Source organism: Artemia franciscana, chromosome 10 (assembly GCF_032884065.1).
Source record: "Artemia franciscana chromosome 10, ASM3288406v1, whole genome shotgun sequence".
Taxonomy (NCBI): domain Eukaryota; kingdom Metazoa; phylum Arthropoda; class Branchiopoda; order Anostraca; family Artemiidae; genus Artemia; species Artemia franciscana.
Genome location: NC_088872.1, coordinates 23,661,886 through 23,681,818, shown reverse-complemented (window position 1 = coordinate 23,681,818; position 19,933 = coordinate 23,661,886). Strand labels below are relative to the sequence as shown.

Sequence of the window (19,933 nt, the reverse complement as noted above, 5' to 3'; positions counted from 1 at the left end):
TTGACTACTACCTTCTTTTAAAAAAGAAAAAGCAAAGGGACCTACCTTTGAAAATTTATTTTTTCTATAATAATCCCATCTTTTTAACATCGATACCCATTTTCTTTCTCTTCTTCTAGAGACAGCAGCTGAGATCGGGTCACTGAAAAAACAAAAAGGTGATACTATTGAAACATTTAGAATCGTTTGAAGAACTGAGGACAAGCAGTCTTATTTACTGACTTGATGAACTAAAAGGTTAAAGCTGTTAGTCCCAGACTTACAACAACAAAAATTTGGTGGCCTAATTCGTTAAGTTAAAATGTCTAATGAGATAAGGGCTGGTTTTATCTACTTGTGGGACCTATCCCAAAGCAATAAGTTTTATGTTTTAGCATCAAATATATGAATATATATTTAAAAAAACGTTTCAGTAAGCCTATTCTCAAATCTAATCCCGGTGAATACAGCTCTTAGAATGTCCAATGAACTTAAAATGGAACTTACGGCTACCATTACTTTTAATTTCAACCACTTTCAAGAAATGTAAGGGGATATTGAACAAAACAAACACACACTAAAAACATGCAGGTTGTCAAAAGGACGTATTAGCAATATCTCAGAGACGGCTGAGAGCATTAAGTTAGAACTTTCGGGGCATGTTCATGGGGATCCTCGAGAGTGATGGGAGGGCCAGCCCTTCCCCAGCTCTACTATTTACATGGCCCTTCCCAACATTGATCAAAATTTTGACAAAAAACTTTGAATCTGAAAGTTCGGAATATTCCGAAATAGCCAATTTGTTCAAAACAGTCATAAAGTCTAATAACTATGGCTCTATGGATGCCATGCCCCCCAGAGAACCATTGGAAATGGTTATAATTTATTCAATCTGCCCAATGTGTAAAAACAGGATTTATCATTAGGAAAGAGGGGGGAGGGTGTTCGATCCTGAGTGTGTTAAAAAGGGCTATGGATTTTAAGGTGAAACTTCAGGGAATGTTGAGGGGGATGCTAAACGAAATCCACAGACATTATGTGCACACACGTTATCAAAAGGGCGTATTTGAAATATCTTAGGAGTGGCTAGGGATATTAAATTGAAACTTTCAGCATCACTATTGCAACTACTTTCTATGGTGGTACCTGCTACTATTTGTGACTGCGACTGCGACTAAACAGCCCTTAAACAGCTCTATGCGATGTTCCATTGCTCCATTAACAATGAAGAAGGAAAAAAGAGGACACATCAGTGCAACCCATGCAAACAAGCGATTTTCCTTGTTGTTCAAACCAGAAAACTGTAAGTTTCCTGTGTAAGGATTTTGGCCATGGCGATTGCAATGGTGTACTGTTTGCCTCGACCCGATACCATTTTGTAGAGGTTTCAGGCTATTTCGTTAGTTCCATAAACTTGTTTTCGAAACAAAATTATGCAAAAGACTAATCGAGATAATAGTTACCATTCCTGAATCAGCTACAAATAGCAGTTTTTTTTTCTCTAGTCAGCTTTTTTAAAACCTTTTTTTATTTATGGTTACTATGGGCCGTGGTTCGTTCTCTGCTAGGTTCCAGCTGTCGCTGAAACCATAATATTATCGTTGAAACGGAGAGAAACGGTTATATCCTGATTCTGGCAGCCAATTATGTTTCTCGTGCCTTTGACTCTGGCGCCCACCCTCAACTGATATATTCTGTGATAAGTCGAAGTCTTGGATGCCTTTGCTGAAAGGGTATTCGAAAACAATTACGCGCGGCTTAACGTCATTTATAATAGTACTTACTCCGAATGGATTTGTATCAAACAAAGCTTCAATTACAGTGTGGAAAGGTATCCGCCAAGGAGGTATAACCTCACCACCCTAGATAATAGTGGCATTTCAAAAGCTTAGGAGAAAGTTACGATGAGTTACATATTTAGAGGTCGGGACCTTTCTCACCTTAATTATGCTGATGATTTTTAACCTTAGCTGGACGCTGTTATCAAATGAGGATAATTTTACAAGCTTACTCACAAACATGGAAAAATAGGTTTGTATTTCAACACATCTAAAAGTGAGATTCTTATTTTTGGCCGGTCTCAAGCTATGACAGAAGGAGTGCAGCTAGGAAGTTAAAAGGTTTTCCCATCTGCGAATATTAAGTAATCAAACCAAGACGTTCCACCCTGCTTGCAAATCTTGGTAAAAAGTTGCAAAAACCGTTTAGACTTTTCGTTTGTGATACAACATAGAAATACTAACCAGAGTCCACAACTCATTCGCTCCTCCCTATGTCAGGACTCTTTTCCCTTTCTGGAACATCTTCGCGTGCACTGACAAAAAAGTATAAGATCAGTGTATTTGTGATAGCATTTCGAAAGTATTTCGATTAGTTAGAAACGCACCTAGGAATACTGGTGAAAATACTTTATTCTTAATGAAGAGAAGGAGAGGCTTGTACATGAATTATTTGAGTGATAGACAATACGAAAATAAGAGGAATGTCAAATGAGGAATGTAAGAGGAAAATAAGAATATAAATTAAGGAAGCGTGAAGTGGAGGCCATAGATAAAATTGCTGAAAACCTGGACGATCCAGCGAGACGGCATAATAGTAAAATATCGTACTGGCATGTTAATAAATTCAGAGAGAATAGTCAATCTGGACTTGATAGAGACTTGTTAAAGGTAGGAATTAAGCTACAATTAGTGATAAAGAAAGACTTAAAGAGAGATGGGTAGAGCATTTTGAAAATGTACTAAGCCAGAATAGAGTTACAGGAAAAGATATTGAAAAGAATGGAAAATTTTGTGACACTTTGGATGTGAAGGAAAATTTATTTTGTGAAGAAGAATTAGTGACAGTACTAAGAGAATTAAAAATAATAAGGCCCCAGGTGCCGACGCTGCGGTAAATCAGCTTTTAAATATAGTGGTTATGAAGCTAGAGATGAGTTACTAAAGACTATGAATATGATTCTTGGACATGGGGAAGTACCTAATGATTTTAGGAAAATTATAATTAAACTCTTGTATAGGAAAAGTGACAAGTGCGAAGTGGTAACTATAGAGGCATTAGCTCGGTTCTTGCAGGAAGCAAATTACTTAGTATAATGATACTTTTTACACTTTGAGATGACGTAGATAACGTAGGTAAAGTTTTAAGAGAAGAACAGTGTGGTTTTAGGAAGGAGAGAAGAAGTTTTCATCAAATTTTCACTCTTAGATTAACAATTAAGAATTGTCTGAGAAATCAAAACCCTTCAGTCCTCAGTTTTATAGATTATCAGCAAGCGCTTGATTCGCCTGAAGAAGAGCTTTAGCGAAAGTCCTATCCTTACATGATATACCAGATAAATACATTAAAGTGATTGGTGCTATGTACGAGAATAACATTGCCGCTGTTAAGGTAGAAAATGAGGTTAGTAGGTGGTTTCGTATTAAATCAGGAGTTAAGCAGGGTTGCGTCCTGTTCCCATTTATATGGATCCTTTTTATGGACTTTGTCCTCGGGAACACAGCAAAGGCAATGGGAGAACACGGAATCAATTGTGGAAGTAAATATCTCCTAGACTTGGATTGTGCTGATGATTTAATGAGTTTTTAGAGGTTTTGCGTTTAGAGGAGTCGCTCTGAAAACTCATTGAATGAGTTTTTAGAGGTTTTGTGAGTTCAAATTGCAAGAATAGATTTGAAATTAATGTTAAAAAGACTAAGTCGCTAAGATTAGGAATAAGTGAAGGTGAAGAGGTGATGACAGTAAACGAGAAATCGATCAAGCTTCACTTGCCTCGGTAGTATTATTAGCAAAGGCGGTTGGTACAGTGAAGATGTTAAAAGCACAATAGCCAAAGCCCAGGGTCTATTTCACAATTGAAAAAAGATTGGAAGAATACGAAGATGAATTTGCGAACCAGGATTAGAATATCGGAAGCACCAGTATTGACAGTGGTCAAGTATTGTTCTGAAGCTTGGGCTCCAAAAAATGGAATATGATTTGCTAGATGTTTTTCCAAAGGAATTCCCTGTGGATCGTTTTAGGTACCCGACTGACTGACCATATCTCAAACGGTAAGCTGTACAAAAAATGTGGATCAATTCTTCTTTCTAGGGTTATAATGACAAAAGGTTAATTTGTCTAGGACATGTTCTGCGGGTGAAGGATGACAGGTTGTCCAAGATCGTCCTTGTCGGGAAACCGTTTTAAGGCCCAAATGAGAAGCAGGTCAACCCCCGAATAGGGTGGGAGGATTTCGTAAGGAAAGATTTAAGGGAAATAGAAACTTCTTGGCAGGGTGTAAATAGGGGGCTTTAAATAGACTGAGATGAAGAAGGAGCGGGCGTAGCTGTGCTGCCCTCAGACGGCTTGAGTTGTAAATAGTTGTTAATAATTTAGTTACTAAGGGAATAATTGTTAATCTTTGAGCAATGAGTAGTTGATGGTAGCAGTAGTAATAGTATTTTCGATATGCAAAATTTCTCTTGGGAATTCCCCCGTGGTATAAAAACAGGCAGCTGATAACCACTTGCAATTTGGCTGAGCCCCTGGCTGCAGAAGAAAGTCGCCGTGAAAGATTTTTGAAAGGCTAGATCAGTCTCTTATATTTTACCAGACAATGAATGAGTGCTAGTTTATCTTCTATTTCTGTACTTGTTTGTATGCTGTATTTTTTTCGATTTTTTCTTACTTACTCCATTATAACAACTTCATGAGTTTTTATGAGCAACACAGATCTTTATTCAACCATTGATTGCGTAAAACAGGTTTTGGAACAATGCAATAGAACTGAGAGAAGAATAATAACCGGAAGACAGGTTTTCCTCTTTTTTTTGGGTATTTTTTTGTTTTTTATTTGGCCTTTTTTCTTTGGTCTTTTCTACACAAACTGAGCATAACAGAGCCGACTATTGTTGCTTGATGTCTTTCGATACAGTGCATGTTTACGTCATATATCGAGGGGAAAAATAATAATTGAGCTATGGACACAGATTTTGCATTATTAGATTCCAAATTTCGGTGAAGTTTTATTAGTAACATTGAAAATGTGGTTTCCTTTGTATTTTGCTTAAATTTATAATACAGGTCATTTGGCTTGTTGTAAAGAAAAACGCTAAGATAAAATCGCTTAAAATACCATTATTTAGTCTCTAGTCATAGAATATATTCGGCTATTGATTATAGAGATTTAAGAATAATGGTTTCAGGGTACTAAATAGAACTTCTCAAGACCTTAAGCTGTTTCTAACATAAAATATTTCTTTTTCAATCTGTTGTCAAGTCACTAAAGTTGTTAAAATATAACACTGTAGCATCATTAGTAGGAGTCAATAAACTCTTTTTTTTTTCAAAGCGTTTCACCTCAGTATCGATAAATAATCTCAGAAGATTTCTATAATATCCTCTGGTCCCGGAAGAAGAAAGGAATATTTGCTACTAAAGATCCATTATGTAGAATTTTTTTGAGTTTACTACCTCTTCTTCCAATATTCAGCTCAAATCCCAACGACAAGATCTTAAGACTCCCGAAGCATAAATCTTTACATTTCGTCTGACAATGAAAAATCACTGAACCTCAATATTTTTAATTTTCAAATTAAGCATACTTGATAAGCAATTAATTCATAACAAAAGAATTAATAAAAATTCCTATCTACATTTGTTCATCCATTTTTTCCTCGACATTAAAACTTATTATAACAGTAAAAAATAAACTTACTCCCACAGGGCGTACTGGCTACCTCCTAAAAACCCATATCTATCTGTTCTAGAAAATGTGGACTCTCCACTACCAACACTAGTTGCATCATCAGAATCGTCATCATTAAGTGATCCCAGCTTTTTCCTCCTTGGGACAGTTCCAGAAGAAAAAGATCCCGGCAATTCAGACAGCTCATCCTCAGTCTGACTAAGTCGTCGTCCAATTTCACCGTTTTTCTCTGAACCAGAAGGACTCGATTTGACTTCTGGAACATCTTGGAGCTGAAGAACAAGAACAGTAATTTGTTTCTGACAACATACCACCCAAAAAAATTATCAACGCTAACAAATCACCACTACCGAAATAATAAAAGATAATTATTAAATAAAAACACAACATAATGAGTTAATAACAAACCAGACACATCGAGCTAGGAGATTATTTCAATATATTAAAATTTGACTCTTAAATATTTAAATATATTTCATTACTAATATATTTCATTGCAAAATATATTTCATTACGAAGACCACATCCATGACATCCCAATATATTTCATTACGAAACATATTTCATTACAAAGGTCACATCCATGACATCGTAAAGAAACTCTGAAGTATTACATTTTGATATTACTACAGTTAATTCGATGGATCCTCGTTCAAAACGAGGTTTAATAATTGTTTTCTAGACAAACTTTCTTCAATATTTTGAAGAAAGTAGGTAAAAGAAAGCAAGTTAAATTAAAGTTTCAGAATTCAACTAAAACATTAAGTTCTGGAAGTTTCTGAAAGTTATATTAATCTGACTAAAACACTTACCGATGAAATGTTAAAGAAAGACACTTACTAAGGTAGTATTATAAGTAAAGATGGTAGATGCACTGAAGATGTTAAAAGTAGAATAGCCAAGGCTCAAAGTGTATTTTTACAGTTGAAAAAAGGTTCGAAAGAAAAGTCTGCGAGCAAAGATTAGATTATTGGAAGCTACAGTGATGACAGTGGTCAAGTATGGCTCTGAAACCTGGGCGCTCCGATAAACGGAGGTAGATTTATTAGATGTTTTCCAGAGGAATTGTCTACTGATTATTTTAGGTACTCATCTGACTGTATTTGAAACATTAGGCTGCCCGGAAAATGTGGTAGCAATACTTTTCAGCAGACGATCTATGGTCAAATGAAAGGAGGGTCATCCCCAAATTGGGTGGGAAGGGGTCGTACGTCGTAAGAAAATATTGAAGGGAAATTGTAACTTCCTGGGATGGTATAAGAGGGAGGCTTTAAATAGACTGAGGTGGAAAAGGAGCGTGTGTAGCGTTGTTGGTCTCAGACAGATTGGTGCTGCAGTGAGTTGTAAGCAGTAGTAGTCTGTTCATAAAGCAACTGTTAGACTTAAGAAAAGAACTACCGTGATTAAAGAAAGGGAATATGCTGCTCAAATAAATTTTATTGTTTGAAATATAAAGAATGTTTGAACCATAAGCTTTGTTCCCTATTTGAAATACTAATTTACGCATCAAAGGATGAGAACCATGGTTATCATTATTTTAATGAAAACGTACAGACAGTTAGAACAAACCATCAGGACTTCTAGAAATGGGGATATTTAGTATATAAGAACATTGGTCTTGACTTCTTAGCACCAACATTCTCATACACAGCCTATTAGCACCTTAGTTTTACAAACAGAAAGAGCAAAGTATTTGTTAAACCAAAATACCAGAATTTCGATCCATCCCCAGTCAACTCGGAAATAATTTAAAATCAAATTAATACCCAAACTAGAAAAGAAAGTGGCAATATACGATGTATAAAAATCTAAATGATGCTGGATGAGTTCTTCTATCAATCTTTCATGTCTAGTCGTTTTGAATGGGAAACCCTGCTTAAGAATTATCGTGATTCATTGTAATCCGTAAGAAATCATCAAATTAGAGACAGAAAGAGAGGTTCCTCAAATGACCAGAGTGGGCTGACCGTTCGGTTTTAACATTGTTCTTTTTGCTAAGTAGACATTCAGTTTCTTTTGCTAAGCATGCAAACAACTTGGCTAATGAAAAGTGACTAAGCCTTTCTAAATTCAGAGTAGCTAAACATATCAGTTTGTTACATAAAAAATTAATCTGCTTTGCAGTGGGAATAACCTATCCTTTTCTACTAAAACTTTATTCTCTCAACAAAATATTAAGCTGTGATAAGAAAACTCGCAGAAAAAAAAAACAATAATATATATAAAAACTGTGTTCTCATAGTTTTCTGTAGAAGTTTCAATCCAAATTACAAGGCCTTACATTCTACTCCTTCTTTGCACAAAGAAGCATACAGGACACAGCTGGTAGAGGGATACAAGGAAAAAACAGACTGAAACATATAAGGTATGAGAAAAGGAAATATCAAGAAACTTCAAATAACTAAATAATAATTAATAGCAACCTTGTGTATAAGCAAACAAGCAAGGCCATGCTACGGCCTTTTTTCCTCTTATCAATGCTGTCTTGGGACGGTTTATCATAATAAGTTTTCGAGCATTACGGTGGGGATCTATAATGTTTTTGAAGATATTTTAGAAAGAAAAATCAATCTCAGATAGTGTTGATAGATATTAGTTTGGAGCATATTACAGCAAGGTATATACATTAATTAATTAAGCGCATGGAAACAAATACTACATTAAAACCTAAAAAGACTGCTTACCATGTCTAAATTTCGAAATCCTTCAATAGGATACAGTTCTTGTACAAACTAATGTGTTTGGCTTACAAGAACCAAAGCATAACAAGTTCATAAAACATATATATAGATATGGTTATAAATATGCTTGTACCCAGCAATGGAAGAATTTCCATGAAATCCAGTCATTCGAGTTTTACCCCTCCACCTGCAAACATCTCTCTTTTAATGAGCACATTTATAATCTGTAGTAGGCAGCTGTTTATACTTTCTCATCATATTCTGTGAGTTATGGCAAGCAGCACTGGTTTCATTATGTTTCTTTTCGAATAGAGCTGTAAATAACATTAATTTTAATCTCTTAGAGTAAGTGTGACTCTAATGTACTTTGAAGGCAAGTTTAACTAAAGACAAGACAAAGGAAATGTGTCACTATATAAATCAAACTTACTCCTTCCCCATCAAGACCGATCACTTCTCGACTAAATCTAGCTGAAAGATCATTTTGTATTCGTTTGATTCTTCGTTCAACTGCATCGAGACCTGTAATGGCGTCTTCCAGCTCTTCATCAGCTACATCATTGACCATTTTGTCACTAGATTCAACAACATCGATAACTTGACATACAGGAGAGCAAAGCATTCAGTTATTCTCCTAAACAATTAAATAAACAAGGTAAATATACTACCAAGTTCAAAATCAGCAAGAACTAAAAAGTCATGACTGCAGATTACACAAGGGAATACGGGAGTATTCTCTCTTAACAAACGTACGAGGCTTCCTAAACTCGAAAAATTATGCAATGAGGCTAATGACTTTCCGGTAGACAACTGGCTGACCATACGAGGCTTCCTAAACTTAAAAAATTATGCAACAAGACTAATGACTCTAGCTGACTGAATATCAGGGCCAAAAATTTAGGGGTTCCCATCAGGTGGACAACTAGCTGGCCTTTTTTTAATCATTTTGCCCCATTTTCTGTTTCAAGAATAAACAGAAACAAAATGAAAAGAAGCCTAATTATTTTCACCAGAAACAATACATTTTCTGCTTCAAGCATGTATCCCCCTCCCAAGGTTACGTAATATAGTGAACTCATACTCTATAGGAGTTTAGTTTCTGGTGTAAGTTTCCTTTTAGAAAACCATTCTTACTCCCTCTCCCTCCTTAAAAGTTTCACAGTGCAATGTCCTAAATTCGGTTCCTCTGTGAAGTTCAGGCATTAAACAGACTCAGACTTAAAGATCTGTTTGAATATAAATGTTAATGCAACAAAAAGCTAAAAGTTTATTGTGGCAAATAAGTGCACCTGAATCGGATTGCCCAGTATGTAAGGGGAACAATGTGCTTTCTAGTCATTTTAGTGACATTATTACTCTGTTAAGATCTCTCGACAGTAGCAACACTTTTTGTACCTATATTTGAGATAAAGCAACCAACCGAGGTGCCAGTCTCCCTGTCACTGTTTATACTTCTTTACTCTCTAAGCTTAATGAGCTACAACAAGTGGTTGTTGAAATGTCAGGGAAACTTGACAATTATTAGTTGAATTTTCCTCAACTACCCAAACCTACCGCAGCAACTGACACTCATGCGACAATTATTGTCTCTAAATTGCCTTCAGAGCTGTCTGATCCGATTAAACCCAAAACTGTTCTTGATCGATTAGCTGGGCATGAATTAGTTTGTAGCGTGAAACCTGTTAATGACAGATGGTATGTCAATATTGATAAATCTGCAACTGAAGATTTTTGTACATTAGTTCAGAACTTTATTCCTGGTGCAACAATTAAAGCACAATCCAAGCTCTTTTTTGAAATTCTCCTAGGTTTCCCAGTTGATGTCAACATTTCAGTTATTAATAGACTGCAAGGTGCAAAAAGTGCAAATTGATTGGGCCAGACTTATGCCAATCTAGCTTAAATTCGAAGAATCTTTTACTCAGTCTGCTTATTTAAAAGAAGGAATTAAAGTTGGATATGAATTTTTTCGAATTCACAAATTTAAGGAAATATATAAATGCTGCTTAAAATGCCAGTCATACAATCACCTTCGAAGTGCTTGCACCAGCAATGTCCCAAAATGTGCCACATCTTCCTATTAGGGATAGTCTTTTTAATGCTGTTCCCAACTGTGCTAACTGTGGTAGAAATTATGCTTCTTATAGTCTGTCCTGCCCAGCATCTCAGGAACTAATGTTGCGCTACCCCATTTTGCAACGACTTTGGCGTTTTCAATAATATAGTTTAATATTAATGGAATAAAGGATAAGGACTTGGATATTAATGAGTTCTACAATGATTTTGCTTTGGTCTGTCATCAGGAGTATCTTCATACAGCTTTAACCTATTAAATCAGAGCCGTCATTGTGATGTGTTTTTTACTACTGCCAAAGCCACAAGATGCCACCAATCTGGTGGGCTAGCTTGTGTTTTTAACCACCATCCGAATTTGATTTCTCCTGTGACATTTTTACTCAGATGAGTTTATTTTTGGCTGTTCATATAAGGTACTACAGTTTTCATAAATTCTTATCTGCCTTATGATGATTCTTCTGTCAGATTGATAACTAGATATGCCAAAACTTGTAACATGTTGAAGTTATTAGTGGAAAAAAAAATCTTTTTATTTCTCTAAATTATATGATCATTGGTGACATCAATACAGATATAAGTTATTCATCAGTGAAAAGTAATTTGTTGTTAGATTGCCTTCCATCTTATTGCATTATACCCAAAACTCATCAATTCTCTTACATTCACCAATCAGTCAGTAAGAGCAATATTGATCACATTATTTGCTCACCTAGTATTACTACATCAATAGTGTCTGTACATGCCAAAGACAAGATTTAGACCATCTCCCTATTTCATTGACTTTTTCACTTAATATAATCCTTACAGGTATTTGTAAAGCACCCAGTCTTCAAAATACTATGAAAAAAAATAACTGGAAGAAAGCTGATGTCCCTCTCAATATTTTTGCACTAACAAACCAGCTGCCTGCCATACGAGTTCCTGTGCTCTGTACCAGTGAATTGCAAAAAGAACCTGGATTGATATTATAATAAAATAATGAAATGTCCAGAAGATACTGAGGCAGTTGCTGTGCTGTTGCAATGTGTCAGATGAGGTACACAAAAACCTATTTGGTCTTTAGATACTAATTTAAAAACTTTGAAAAATAAAGCAAAGCTGTGGTTAAAAGTACAGAATGAATGTGATAGACCATATTGTGGAATTGTATCTAACCTGTAGCATAAGACGTGTAGTGAATATAAAAGATATCTCAAGTCAATGCATTATTGTGGTATGGATTTTCAGTGTCAAAGAGAGAATGGTGAAAAATTATTAATTCTGAGTTGATTAAAAGTGATACAAAAAGCAGTGATTGTCTTCCTGCATCTGCTTGGCATGACCAATACTTGTCTATTTCTTCTAATGTTAATTACCATGTGCATTTTTTGTATACGCATTCCCTTTCTACTATTTTTAGTATCCCCCCCCCTCTATCTCAACGTCTTTGTATTCCCATTCCTCTTTCATCCATAGTTGAAGCAATTAAGAAACTTAAACCAGATAATGTTGATAATGATGGTATGTCTAGATTTCACCTTTTATTAGATTGTAACTCCCCCCCCCCCCCTGTCGTTCACCATATATACCTACTTTTTCAGATGTGTATTTGTGCTTCTAGGGTACCAGAGAGTTTTTTGTGTGCTACTGTTTCTTCAATTTTAAAAAGGGGGAAATTTTCTTTAATTTGCCCATCTTACTGACCTATTACTGTCTCTTGCAATTTTAGGAAAGTTCTTGAGCATGTATTACTACCTTTTGTGACTAATAATATGCTTGAGGGAGATAACCAGTTTGGATTGAAGCCCAGAGTAGGTTGTCAGCATGCACATTGTGTATTATCTTCTTTGCTCCTTGAGAACTCTTCCAATGGAAAGAGTAGGTATCTTTGTGCTTTAGTTCTATCAAAAGCTTTTGATAGTGTATGCAATAGTTAGCTTTTTCCTGCTCTTTATGGTTGCAGTGTCAATCTATTAGTTATAACGCTTCTTTTTATAGGTACTCTAATTCTTTTCTTTGGCTGAAATCAGCACTAGCTCCTATTATTAAAGAGAAAAGAGGTTTAAGGCAATGTGGAGTTTTATCTTCAACCTTATTTCAGTTATTTATTTCAGGAGATTTGACAAAGATATTGGCTACCTATCTCTCTGGTTTTTCTGATGTTTCATATCTTGTCTATTCTGATGACCTGCTTCTCATAAGCCATACTAAAACTGGTCCAACTAACAAGGTTTTTTGCGTTACTACTTCTTTTTTTGGAGATAGGTCTTTCTCTTAATGTAGATAAATGTGAATTTCTTTCTTTTAACAAAAAATTCTAGTACTCCCCTTTGTTGTAGTGGCTTTACTATTCCTCTTGTAGATTATCTTTGATGGCTTGGTATTTCTATTACTGTAAGTCTTTCAAGCTGGCACCAGTGCAAAGTCTCCAATATTAACAAGAAAATTCAATTTGAACATGCTATGATTGTTGCCAATAGAGGTAAATATAATAAACTTGCATTGGTCAAGCTTCACTCAACTTTTTGTGACAATTCAGTTCTCTTTACTACTGGAATTTTTCAATTTCTTAAGAAAAAAGAATTAAAAAGAATCTGAATCAATTATTCTAGATTTTGTAGATTTTTGTTGTTTATTCCCCATTGGACTAAAAACCAGGTTCTTATTAACGAATTTCTAGTTCCTGATATTACTGTAAAACTGAAAGTACTACACAGAAAGCTTTCACATACTGTTTGCATCTGTTTTTCTCCACACCACTGCCTCATCAGGTATTTTCAGTTGGAAGTTATTTTTCCTTTATTTGTTTGTTTGTTTTTCTCTCTTTGGTTACTCTGCCCGTGTCCATATTTCTCTATATTACTGCTTTATTAGATTCTGCAAGTTGTGAGTTCTTTCTTCTTCTTCTTTTTCCCTCCTTTTATGTTTTCTTCTTTTGCTTTAGTTTCTTTTATTTTTATGTTTTACTCTGTAACTGGTTTCCTTGTGATTTCTATATTGATTTGTGTTGTATTTTTATGCATTTTTCTTCACATTACTTGAAACTGTATTATACATTTGTATAGTGTGGGTCAAAATGAATAATAATAATAATAATAAATAGAACTAATGTCAAATACACAAGTAGAACCCTTTATGGTACCCACATTTGTAATTTACATTACCAATATATGGTTATATGGTATTTACATTTGGTAACACAAAACTTGCAGTGCAATAAATAAATTTCTGGACAGTCAAGGGGGATTGGATATATAATAGTTTTTTTCTCCATATTATTGAGGGAGGCAACTGACCCCTCCCCAAAGCAATATCCCTGTAGGGGAGTAATTTGCTATTGAGCAAAGGAAATGAGAACAGTTGCCCTCTCCAGGCCCAAGTTTGCCCCCCTCAGGGCCTCATTGTGCCCCCTCTCCAGTTGAAATTTAGTTTCTACAAAAAAATCTTGTCAAAACTAATGTAATCCTTCATAATTTAAATATCCAGAGAAACAGGTCAGTTTTCTTTAATATATCTTTGCTTTTATGGTAATCTATGGGTCATTTTTTAGTTTTCAATGTCATTTTCACTTGATTTGGGAAAACTGGCTCCAACTTTGCCTCCCCCCCCCTGCAGGATTATTTTGCAATTTTCATGCAGTGTTGTAATTTTGTCAAAATCCTGGGGGGATAGCCACTTTTCCCAAATCAAGTGAAAATGACAATAAAACTAAAAAAAATAAGCCATTTGGTAACATAAAGGTAGGCTACTTTTTATTACTATAAAAGATACTTTTAGTACTATAAAAGTAAATATGCACTAAAAAACTGATATGTTTCTGTTGATGCTTGAGTTATGCAGGTTTATCTTAGTTCTAACAAGATTTTGGAAGAAACCAAATTTCAGATGGGGGAGGGGGAGGGGGGCTTGGATCTGGAGAGCAAACTGAAGTCTGAGAGGAGCAGTTACCCAGATACAGTTAAAGATTCAGCCTTAGCTGCTCAAGACCAAGAGTTCTAGAGGAGAACAGTGTCTGCTCTCTTGATACTAGTGCCAAGCAGGCATGAGATATAAGTCAATGTGCTTTCTAAGTAACATTTTAGCTTTCTGGTAAAATTCTACTTTAGTGACTTTTAGCTATTTCAGAAAGGGGTTAGGTTAGGAAAATGAAACTTTCAGGGATGGGTCTAAAGGCTAAAGTATGTCACAGGAAGGTATTTTATAGTACCTACCTCCACTTGCTCTCCCTTTAGAGGGTTCTGACCTTTGATGACCTTTATAAATATATGTGTTATAAAAGTGAAACCTTGCAAAATAGATTGGTAAAATTCTAGTTTATTGACTTTTGGCTATCTTGGAAAGGGGTTAGGTTAGGAAAATGAAACTTCTAGGGATGGGTCTACAGGCTAAAGTATATCCATTACAGATATTTTGAAGTACCCACCTCCACTCCTTCTCTCTCTAGAGTGCCCTGAAATTTGCCTACATGACAGGTCTATACCTATTGAAATTTTGACAAAACAACATTTTACCTTAATTTTCAGTTACCAGTTGCTTTTTCTCTGCCTTTAGTTCTGAAAATGCAATTCCTGTTATTTGGGTAGAATTCTGAGCCACATCAATGTTTTTTCTTTCAAAATTTAGGAAATGTATTTGCATATCTTTAAAACCTTATAAATTGGGATTGAACAAAGTTGTGAAGCTGAAAACAATTTTGTAATAGTTCATTCAAACAGAAGATCTATTTTGCAAGGTTTCACTTTTTTTACCCAGAATAATATGAATGAAGAAAGAGAAATTTTGGTAATCCAACAATCTGGACAATAGGCCTAGGCCAGGACTAAGAAAATATCTAACTTTTGTAACCATAGACTACTGCAAAAATAAAACGTGTTTCAATACTTTCCTTACAGACCTAGGACATATGATTATCTAAGTAAATAATTGAAAGCGTTTAATCTGCTTTAATTTCTATCAGACCTCCAATTACAATCATGAGTTCAAGATTCTATGGACTTAAGCTTTTGCATGCCTTAAGAAATAAATTTGTTTTCATAGGTAGCACTGTAGTAGTAATACTAATTTCCAAGTTTGTTAGAAATATTGTTTTGCCCCATGTTCAATAAGGTTAGAGCATTATAATTATGTTTGCTAAATAAGTAATTATATATAATTAAAACAGGCTATATTGAACGGGCGTTAGCCTTGCCTAGTGTTAACACAGACAGGTGTGTTATGGAAAACGCAATGTGGTGCGTTTCTGCACCGTATCTATGCAGCGGCGAAACTGCAGACTCGGTTCACATCAAAAGTTGCATTTTTTACCTATCTCGTTATGGTCCTAAATTCCAAATTTACCAGAATCTGTGCAATTGGTCACTTTTTCTGTATCTGAGTGAAGAAATTCAATTTTTTAAACAAGTTTGCTCTGCATGATCCATGATATAGGATATTGCATCTTCCCCGTGACTTTGGCCCAGCTTTCACAGTCTAGATCTACATAGCTTATGTTGGGCTATTGGAGTAAAATTAGCAGATCAACATTTGCGTTTGCCAAAAAAAGGGTGGGAACACAAAATGGGAAAACAGATGTCTCCTCTTTTTCTTTTCGTGGATTATGAGCTTGGTCACTCTTTGGTGGATAGCTCGCTGTTAAAAAAGGCCACTAATGTTCACCACATTCTATCAGGCAAAGTCGTCTCTCTAGAGATTTAATCCCAGGCCATCTAAATTGAATAGCCTTCTTCATGCTTTATATTTGATGAAACTTAAAAGCTGAAATCTACCTCCATATTCTTTTCTTCCACAATCGCAAGCGTTTTAACCACATGCGTTGGATTTTTTCAACGCATGCGTCTTGCAGAAAACTGCAAGGATGAGCGGCAAGAGACGCATGCTTCTTCTGCAAAACGCAATCTGCAGTGGTTTTCAGCAGATCCTTGCGCTCTGTAAACAGTAGGTTATTTGATTTAGCATATCTGTCAACACGACAAGAATTTTTGTCGTTTGATTTGATTATTTGTCGATATAGCGGGCGGTCGATTTGTTAAATTTGAAATCATGTTGCCATTTTGTCCTCTTTATACGACGGAAAAAAAGTTTCGTAGTTCTCTTCGTCGACATAACTATTATGAATTTAAGTTGGAAGTTAATATTTACTCGAAGGCCTTACCGCCTTCGAGAATAAATGTCTTCGCTGAATCCTTAGAATCAGTTGGAGAGACCGTACTAGCAAGGACGAGATCCTTACCCACACCTGCCAGCCAGATATCGCAACTGTTATATGACAACCTAAATGGCAATACCTTGGACACATCCCCCGTATGCCAGATCACAGACTTCCAAAAATGCTCCTAAACAGGCAACTGGAAGGCACCTTTCGCCGAGGTGGACCAAAGAACACGCTCCGTAGGACGTATGAACGTGATAGAAGAGCCCTCCAGACGAGCCTCATTCCCGAGTGGGAAGACATATGCAGCAGCTTACACGAGGGAAGATTGGAGGCTACTCACTGACGCCCTGTGTGCCTCCGGAGGCACTGGAGGAACTAAGGTCTAAGGTAAGGTTGTATATACGGAATAGATTTGATATTCTTTTAAACTAACGGGAGAGAATTTAGAACAGAATCATAAGAATTTTTATACATCTTTAAAACACACTTAGGCTTATGTTTTTCACGAGTATTCGAACACCCCTTTCCCTACAGGTGGTTTTAGAGGAGTGGATTTGGGGACATTTACCCTGGGTGCAGAAATTTTAGGGGGCATAAATTTGAAATAAATAATCTAACATTTATATTAATTTTGTAGTTATGAAATTTTATCTTTAAAATAAGTAGAGGTCGTTGCTGGCATTAAGTTACTTACTTACTGTAATACTTAAATATTAATGCTTAATACTTACTGTAAGTATAAGTAAATAGAAGAGGCCAGAAGCGCCACTGCTTTCCCCTGAAAGGTGGACCGTGTCTATTGACTGTTTGAGTCCTCTTACCCTCCCCCCCAATAAAATACTGTAGCCAAGCCCTTGCCTTTCTGTATTTATCTGAAGGCTCATAGAAAATTAGCAGTTTGGGTATTGAAATGTACTATTTCTGGCATCCCCCCCCAATCCTTTCTACATGATGAACTACCACACTTCCTTCATAATAGCTGATGCGCAATTATACATCACTAAACATTATTTCATAAAAAAAGTGAATCAAGTTAGTTAAATCAAACATTAAGGCACTTGAATGTTTCAGAAACGAATGCGCCACCATGCGGCTATGCTTCGTCTGCAACGAGGGTGCGTAAAATATAGTTATTTGATGCTTTTAAATCAATTAGCTCTTTCAGAATTTTCTATCGACAGCAACTTGGTCCTCCTTGCGGCAAAATCATGGTTTGGAGCCACAAAATAGCAGAAAACTAGATTTTGCCACAATACAATCCTTATGGTCGCTTTAAAAGGGCCACGAACTTTGAATTTGCATTATAATGAGCTCTCTCCCGATGTTCTAGGACTTTCAGTTTGTACGATCACCCTGAAAAAAGAAAGAAAAGCAAATAAACATGCATCCACTGTCTTTCCTCAGGGGAAAAAAAAATCCAAATTCAAAATCTTTGTAGAGAGAGGCTTGAAACCTCTATGGTGGGGTTCTCTGATATGATGTATTTAATAACGTGATTTTCATTAAGATTGATTGCTTTTCTAGGGGCGTTTACTACTTTTTTCGTAAATCGAGCAAATTTTCTCAGGCTTTAGATTTTGATGGTTAACAATTTAAGGCTTAGGAAATTGATTGAAGACAAGTTTACACCTATTTAATTTTAGGAAACAATAAATTTGTCTGTACTTTTCGCTTTAAGTCTGGTTTTCTTTAACTGTGAGTTTTGGACATATAAGATAATGAATAAATAATAATGCATTACAATTAAATATGTAATAGATTAAACAGATTCATCTCTTTGCCAGGAATCCTTGCCGTTTAAAATATTGCTGAGTTTAATTTGATTTTGCATGTAAAATTAGTTGTTCTTTTTATCTGAGAATTTTTTCTAAATGTATTGAAAAAAAATTCCTAAGAAAAGCTATCCTGAAATATATTCCCCTGTCCCCATCCGCCACTTCTATTCTTGTGTGCTTCTCCCCCCTCTACTGGAAATTTCACCGCGGGCACCCATGGTTTATAAGTTTTGGGGAATTGAACGGACATGGCAGTCCCAATCACGTTTGTACCGAACTTAGGCTTTCTTATATTTTTCGTATAACGTATTTATTGTTAGGGTTTTTTGAAGCTATGCCACCAAAAACAAATTTCTGGGTATTTCCCTTTGACATCCCTCTCTAACGGAGGATATGAGTTATTGAGGCTTTAAGATTACAAGCCGATCAAGAATCTGAAACCTTGACCTATCTATTTTAAGTTGGGAGAGCTATGATAGATGCCCTTGCTGGTTTTTTTTTTTTGCTTTGGTAATGGTGCTCAAGCAAAAGTTGTTTTTATGCTCATCACGTTTCTTTTCTTATTGAAGTGTGTGGAAAAGGAAGTCTTATTGAAAGAATAGATAAAGAAGAAAATGAAAAAAACCAAAAACGAACAAGAGGAGAGACAAAACTAATCGGGAAATAGTACAAAACGTTTATCAGTTTTATTTCTTTTGTACGTCAATAAAACTAGTTGTTTAATGAATCACGGGTGGAATTTAACAAATAAAAACTGAGGATCTCCATATCACAAGCCCTTATGATGCACAATAAGAATATAATCATTTCTCTGTTTGTATAAATTCATATTTAAGTCACGATGAGCAAACGTTATATGTTTATGACAGCATCCATACATGTAAATACTGCATATGTAAATAATTTTTTTTCAAAATTAAGAAGGCAACGAGCTCCATTAGACCAACATTAAATTTTCCCGTTATTATTTCTGATGGGACATGTGGGATTGACAAGAAGGTTAGACATTCTTAAAGAGTAAATTGGGTACTTGTCTGTTAAACGAAACACATTCAAGAATGACGCTGTGTAAGATCTAACAATAACTGGTTGGCCTCTCTAGAATAGGTTATGATTTGTTTATTTTGAGTGGGACAAATTACGATGTAGCTATATTTCAATTAAATATCTAATATATAGAGGGGGTTAGGGGCTAGGTATTTAATATAATGTGTTCTGTGCGGTCTGCTTTCCTTAATCCATACTTTGTCGTAGTTTCCATATTTTGTTTCTGAAGTTCTGAGTTCTTTATTTAACAATAAAACTGATAAACAAAAAAATGCTTCAAGACAATCTCCCCCATAAAGCTCCATGGCCGGGAAAGAACAGGGGAGAAAAAATACCAACAACAAAAAAATATAAACAATGTCCAAAAAACAAAATTGAATTGCCCACCTTAATAATCTCAAAAGGATGACAAGCTAGGCAGGGGGTAGCACACGATTTCACCAACTCAATTAAATATCCAACTCAATCCATAGACATCAACTCCAAGGGAAAAAGGAATATAAAAAAAAGATACAAAAAAACCAACAAACAAACAAAATTATTTACTAGCTAGAAA

The 19,933-nt window shown here is 35.5% G+C and overlaps 1 protein-coding gene across 4 annotated transcripts in view; it reads right to left on the bottom strand.

Moving 5' to 3' along the window:
- The window catches only part of LOC136031940 (TBC1 domain family member whacked-like), a 37,071-nt gene extending 21,675 nt beyond the window's left edge, over nt 1–15,396 (bottom strand). Inside the window, exons 1-4 of one of the 4 annotated variants that reach the window (XM_065711941.1) lie at nt 15,299–15,396; nt 8,780–8,983; nt 5,678–5,940; nt 46–142 (exon numbers count right to left, since the gene is read on the bottom strand). In XM_065711941.1, coding sequence (XP_065568013.1) covers nt 46–142; nt 5,678–5,940; nt 8,780–8,971 — 552 coding nt within the window. In that variant the 5' untranslated portion in view covers nt 8,972–8,983; nt 15,299–15,396. Of the gene's footprint in view, nt 1–45; nt 143–5,677; nt 5,941–8,779; nt 8,986–15,291 lie in introns of all 4 variants that reach the window. The other 3 variants (XM_065711940.1, XM_065711939.1, XM_065711942.1) reach the window with 3 other exon arrangements.
- Nucleotides 15,397–19,933: the final 4,537 nt, after the last annotated feature.